The sequence below is a fragment of the Fonticula alba genome, assembly GCF_000388065.1.
Source record: "Fonticula alba strain ATCC 38817 unplaced genomic scaffold supercont2.2, whole genome shotgun sequence".
Lineage (NCBI taxonomy): Eukaryota > Rotosphaerida > Fonticulaceae > Fonticula > Fonticula alba.
The window spans coordinates 3,468,206-3,474,933 of NW_009242972.1; the positions used below are offsets into that span (position 1 = coordinate 3,468,206).

The following is a 6,728-nucleotide window of genomic DNA, read 5'->3' on the forward strand; positions in this document are numbered from 1 at the left end:
CCCCTCCCGAATCTGGCACCGCTTTCTGCACGAACCGGAGGGACGATGGAAGGGCGGGAAACAGCAACAGCGCGCACCTTCCCCCGCCCAAGTGGGGGACCTCCTCCCCAAGCGCATAGCCGCTCTGATAACAATAATTCAAGCATTACTATTTGCCGGCTTATTGTTATTCCTTCAAGCCGTCCCAGTCGTCCCTTTCTAGCCCATTCCCCCGGGCGGGGGCAGGCGGTCCACATTTAACATGCTCCCCATCCGCGCCGGGAGAGGCCCCGCCCACAGGGGGGACAGAGGATGGGCGGCGGAGCACGCGAGCGCGCCCACAATGTTCCCCCCCCCCCCCTCCCCCCCCCCCTGGAGTCGGGTGGTCACCCCAGACAGGACGCCTGTCCCGGCATCGCCCTCAAACGGATTTGTGCCCGGGGTTTAAATCTGAAGGGGACACGGTTCTGGCAGTGCAGATCAACTTACTACAAGTGTGGTGCCAATGATCGCCGCGCACACTCGACCCTCGCCCCACCCCCCCCCCCTCCCGCTGGTGCGACCACGCCGGAGATGCCTGGGGGTGCGTTCAAGCAAGGCCTGGGGGGAGATTCGGGATCGGCAGTTGCCCTCGGGCACCGGCGGCCCAACCGCGCGCCAGTCACAGGTGCCCCCCCCCCCCCCCGCCAGGCGGTCGCTTCGAGAGGATGGGGGATGGGTGCAGCCGGCCCCAGCCCTGGCCCCGTCCCGTCCTGCCACCCCCTTGGCGCCGCGTGCGCAACAGATTAGACATGGCGGGTAATGTCTCATCGGGCAACTTAACAACAGCAGGAGCCGCAACACCGGCAGCAGCAACATCAACGGGGGCAACACACTGGCCGCGCTAGCAATGTTGGCAGCGGTGCCGGAGAAGTTGCCTCCCCGCGCCGCAGACCATGGGCTCTCTCTCTCTCTCTCTCTTTCTCTCGAGGGTGCCGTTGTTTTCCTTCCGTCAGGGAACTCGGGTGCAAGACAGAGGGGGGATCTGTTGCCCCGAAGGGCCGACCTCGTCAACATTCACGGCGCGAACCGGTGGACCGGTACCCTCTGCCTGCCGACGCCTCTTTGTCCGTCTCACCTGAAGGCCACCTCTGGTGGCGGGATAGACCATGGGAGAAGTTTATTGTGCACATGCATGTCTCTCTGTGTGGTGTGCGTGTGTGTCTGTGTTTCTGTGTGTGGTGTGTGTGTTTGGGCGTGCTGTTGAACTCCCTCACAGGCACCGATGGCCTCGAAGCAAGGAGTCCACACATGCTGTCACACACACACACACACACACACACACACACACACACGCACATGCACCCAGCTCTCGAACGCCAACTTTCACACAGGGGCGCGCGACTCTTACGCCCATGCGCACAGCACTTGCTTTGCGGACGTGCAGCCCTTCGGCGTGCGACTGGCTGGCCGCCTTCTGTCTTTCTTTCACTCTCTATCTTTCACAACAACATAAGTCACACATGGTGATCTACTAAGCTTTTCACTTTCTTGGACTACTAGCGGGGTGATGGGGCCAACTGCGAGGTTCCACGTGCGTTCGTGCGTGCGTGCGTGTGTGTGTGTGTTGGACTGGAAGAGACACACACACACACACACACACACACACGCGCAAGGGAACTATCCTGATGGGCAACAGATCGAGGGGAGGAGCGAGAGGGGCCAGGGGAGTAATACTCCCTCCCCCTCCACGCCCCCGCCCCCCACCCCTCGCGCCATCAGCTCGATCCCTTGCCCGTTCTCTCCATGCCGCTGTCCCCACCATCTCGGCTTCCCTCGGGTCGCCACCTTCGCCTCAGCCAGCCCGCCCTCCCCCCTTCAAGCTCCAGGTGTAGGCTCTCACCTATGGCGCGCCTTGCACTCCACCTTCAGCAGGAGGAGGAGCAAGAGGGACGGCGGGCGGGCGGGCGGGCGGCGGCTGCGGCGGCGGCGGCGCCGACGAGGAGGAGTCCCTAGCGCCTCCATGAGCGCCGCTGGAGACGCTGCTCATCATGGCCATCATGCATGACACTGCTGAACCCGGCGAACCGGCTGGCATCCAGACCCGGAGTGATCTCCTCGCCGGGCCGGGCCACCCGGCCCTCTCGGGCCGCGCCGCGCGGGTCAATCCGATCGATGACAAACGGCTGGACAGTGGCCTCATTGAGGGTGATGGTCTGCTGGTTGGCATCCTCGTCGCCGGAGACGCCGGCGGTCTGCGGCTTCCGGCGATTGGTCCCGGTGGCCGACTTGACACCGTAACCGGAGGAAGAGGCCGGCCGGCGGACCGGGCCCGCGCCCAGCGGCTGGAGCAGGATCTCCAACAGGCTCGGGGGAATGGGCGAGGTGCCCGGGCGGAAGAGGCCGCCCCCACCGAGGCTCGGTGCCTGGGTCGGGGCCGGTGGCTTCGGCGTGGCCACCGGGGTGCTGCCGCCGGAGGTCGGGGCCGGGGTCGGCTGAGCCGACGGCGAGGGGGATGGCGACGGCTGCTCGGTCTTGGGATAGTACCGGGCAAAGGGCCCATCCACCGGGCGCTGGTACACATCGTACCAGGCGGAGCCCGGGTACTCGGCGGCCGGCTGGCCACGCCCTGGCTCGGTCCACCGCCATGCGGCGAAGTAGTCCGACTCCGGCGAGTGCACGCGGTAGCCCCATTGGGCGGCCACGGCGGCCAGATCGCAAATATTGGCCCGGCTGGCCAGGCCCCCTGCCGCGGCGGCCAGATAGACACGACGCAAATCGTCCGCATAGAGCCCGATGGCCTCCAGGCCACAGCCCTTGGTCAGCTGCATGGCCCCGGGGCCGGCGGCCGCCGGGTAGCTGGTGGACTTGATGCTTTGGGGATCGGCCGCGGGGGATGTCTGCGGGGCCGGGGCCACGGCCACCACCTGGCGGCTGTGCACGGCGAACTGCCGAACCAGCAGCTCGATGGCCACGCTCCGGCGCCGATGGGCCAGGCGCTCGGCCGACGAAAGGTCCCCGAGCCCCTGGCCGGTGAGGTCGGCGGCCTGAGGCGCAAAGAGCACCACCAGGTCGCGGGTGTTCTTGGCATCGCCGGTCAGCAGATCCGCCGACACGGCGGCCGCCTTCATCAGGCCATTCAGGTCCATGCCCAGGGCCGAGTACTTGGGCACGGTGGGCGTGGCGGTGGTCGGGGCGGCGGTCGGGGCGGCGGTCGGGGCCGGGGTGCCGCCCGCCGTCGGAGCCGGGCTGGCGGTGGCCGCCGTCGGGGCCTGGGTCCCGCCGATTACGAGCGAGGACGACCCGCTGCCGGCCGGTCCGTCGAGGTGGACGTACCACTCCAGCGAAGGGAAGCGAAACATGGACGCCGCGCGGAACATGGACGCCGCGGCATTGGCCACATGCCCGGCGGCGGCGGCCACATTGCCGATGGCCCGGATGACCTCGACATCGACGGCGCGGGCGGCCCGCTGGGACCGGGCCGCCTCGACCTCCTCCGCGGCATAAACCACGGCCGCCTGGCGGAGATTCTGCTCGATCTGCGAGCGCACCGATGAGGCGCAGTGCTCGCGATCGGCCACGACAAACCACCGAGGAGCGCTCATGGTGCCGGCGGTTTGCAGGCGCCCCTGCACGCCGGTCGGCAGCTGCAACTGCGAGCACCACCCATCGGCACTCAAGCCGGCGGGCGTGGTCGGCACATTGAGCGGGGCCACATAGGTGATGTGGCCACTGGCCGGGTAGGGCTGCTCCAGGAGGTCGGCCAATTCCGGATCATCGACCGACAGGCTGACCCGCACGGTGCGGTAGTCGCGGTTTTCCACATCCCAATAGCCCAGCAGCAGGTAGGGAACCGGGTAGTCCGGGCGCTCGCGCACCAGGTCCATGCGATAGAGGGCCAGCGGGGACCCCATGGAAGCCGCGGCCACGGCCGTAATGGCGGCCGTCTGCTTGACGCGCTCCGGGTCCGCCATGGCCAGAGAGGCGATGTCGGGCGATTGGCCGCTGGTGCCTGGCGGTGGCTGGGCCGCCGGGTCGGCCGCCCCGGGCAGGGTGGGCACCCGCTGGGGCCCAACCATGCCGCCGGGCCCATGCTCGTCGTCGGAGTCCCGGTCGTCGTCCGAGTCGTCATCCGAGTCGTCATCGCGCGAGGTGCGCGACCCGGCCATCGGCAGGTTGCCGAGGCTCTCGGCGGCCGCACGCAGGATGCGTTCCAGGTCCGCTCGGCCGCCGCTGGCCAGGCGCACCTCGCGATCGATCAGGACAATGGCCTGGGCCGGGAGGGTGGCCGTGTCGCCGGGGCTCTGGCTGGTGCCCTCGGGCATGGCGGTGGAGGCAGCCGCGCTGGCCGTCCAGACGGTGTGCGTGCCGCCGGGCGCAAAGACCCGGCCATCGGGCAAATGGTAGGGCATCACCAGGCCGCGATCTGGCGACCCGGTGCGGGGCAGCCCGGCCGGGCGCGAAGGCCCCGGCACCTCCACTCCCGGGCTGGGTGTCGGGGAGGGCTGCGGCTGCTCGATCGGCTCGCGGCCACTGCCGGAGCCGGACCCCTCGCCCGGGATGCTGCCATGCCCGGAGGAGGCGCCATCACTGCCGTCATCCGGGCTCGAGGAGGACTGCGACGGATCGACAATGACCACCGGCGGGCGGGGCTTCACCGGGTGCAGCACATCATCGGGGTTGACGGGTGGGGGGCCCTGGCTGCCGTCCTTCTGCCAGCGCTCCAAGGCCGCGCGCGAGATCTTCCTCAGGAGCCGTGTCGAGTCGCGGAGTTGGTTCGGGTCGGTGGGCACCGCTTGGCCATCCCTGCCGACCCCGGACAGCAGCATGGCCACCAGGACCACGGCCGTGACCAGGGCCACCAGCAGCCCGCCCAGCAGGGCCAGCGTCTTCCAATAGTGCTCGCGCGCATAGTGCAGCATCGTGGCCGGCGAGGAGAAGGGCGACGGCCCGAGGACCGGCGAGGTCCGCCGAGACCGGACCTTCTTGTCCAGCATCGGGGACAGGTTGTTGTCCGGAACTAGGGGCACAGTCGGGGCCATTTGTATGTATGTATGTATGTATGTGTGTGTGTGTGTGTGTGCGGGGAGGGGGGGGGGGTGGAGATGTATAGAGGATGACCACACAGGTGCCGTATGGCGTCAGTCAAGCGGCCTCACGAGCATGGGAAGGGAGCGCGTGCTGCCACGCACCGGGGTCATTGTCGGCAATGACCACCTTGAAGGCCGCCGGACTCGGCGGTACTGACTGCCTCATCTGGATGTGGCCATCCCAGGAGAGGTCGACGCGGGGGCGCGGCGATCGGTCGGGGTATAGGGCGAGCGAGTGTCAGTCGCGGGAGCAAAGCATCGACAGGGATGCGTCTCTCTCTCTCTCTCTCTGTGTGTGTGTGACGGTGGGGGTGGGGGGGTGCATGCGCAATCAAATGGACGCACCGCGTTGGCCTTTGGGGCGCAGGTGTATACCGGGGCCGCGTCAGGACAGGATAGGCTAAGGGGGAGCGAGAAGTGAGGCGCAGAGGGGGAGGGCTGTCGAGGAAAGGGCGTGATCCGGACACCGGAAAGGGGGCGGGGAGGGGCACAAAAGGACGAAGGGAGTTTTTTGGACTGGCATGTCGGCGTGAAAGTGCCTGCGCGGCTTTTATAGACAACGGCCCTCGCGCGGTGCCCGGCGTGGCCAGCGGCCGGGTGTGCGGATGGCTGGTTGCGAGGATGCCCCCCAAGACCGCGACGAGCGAGGCAGCTCCTGGTACGCCCGGGCCTGGGAGCGTCATTTCGGGGCCGCATGTCCCCTTGCCGTTGCCCTGGGCAATGCGGCCGCCGCACCGCCAGTGCACTTGCCGGAGCCCAGTACACGGCCAAGGTCTGCAGTGCCCCCGGGAGCCCATCCCCGAACGTCCAGCCACGGCAACCCTCCTTCTCGCCAAGTGAAGGGTGTGTTGCCCGGGTGGGCCTCCCTATCCCCGGGAGTGGGGATTCACCCTCCAAAGGATGAGAGGCTGGATGGCTAGCGGGACAGAGAGCCCTCTGAGCCTGGTACGAGCTCCTCCATCCCCCGCCCCTCGCCGCCCCTCGCCGCCCCTGGCTCCCCCCCCCCTCTGACTGCCTGCCACATACAGCATCCCACACGGTATGCTCTCCTGCTGCCACATGGTGGCTCTCACAAGACAGCGCACACGGCCAGACACACAAGGGGCACACCCAAACATCCTCCCATCAAGACGCCTAGCGAGCGATAAAAGGGGCCACCGCCAAGCGCCGCTGAGGATCTTCCCGAAAGCCCGAGTGCCCCGAATGACTCGAGCACCGGGCGCCGTATCTCCGCGCCCCCTGCCCACTCGGCCCTCGTGCATCCGGCACGCCCCCCCCCCCCGAAGGCATGGCCACCAGGGTGCCACTCACGCAAGGCCGTGCTGGCCCGTCGAGGCCATGGCCCGGGCCCCCTCTCTGTCCTTCGGAGGGAATAAATACCCACGGTGACCCCTCGGCCCATGCCCCCTCGATCGCGCGAGGACGCCCCGTACAGCATGCACAGGGCGCCCCAGCTTTGGCGGCTCCTGGTGCCCCGTGCATGATCGCGCGCGACAAAATTGCCCTCCACACACGCGGTCCCGCGGGATGTGGCAGCCTCTCTCGGCCTGACCTCGGCGACCCCCGCCCTCCGTTGTCTTCCTCTTCTTCTTCCTCTGCTATGCCCTCATGACTACCCCCTCTCGCCGACACTCGCCGCTGGGCTTGACTGGTTGTAAGTTGCGGCGCTGCCCCCCCCCC

The 6,728-nt window shown here is 68.1% G+C and overlaps 1 protein-coding gene across 1 annotated transcript; it reads left to right on the forward strand.

Annotated features, from left to right (window-relative positions):
- The first annotated feature begins 1,929 nt into the window (after positions 1-1,929).
- Positions 1,930-5,027, forward strand: H696_01714 (hypothetical protein). The gene has a single exon (XM_009495621.1). It carries the CDS (start codon positions 2,010-2,012, stop codon positions 3,513-3,515), a length of 1,506 nt encoding a protein of 501 aa, XP_009493896.1. The 5' UTR covers positions 1,930-2,009; the 3' UTR covers positions 3,516-5,027.
- The last annotated feature ends 1,701 nt before the right edge of the window (positions 5,028-6,728 follow it).

What these genes read in the sequence shown, in the direction of transcription:
- H696_01714 (XM_009495621.1), top strand. Translation starts at nt 2,010, where the DNA reads ATGGCCATCATGCATGACACTGCTGAACCCGGCGAACCGGCTGGCATC.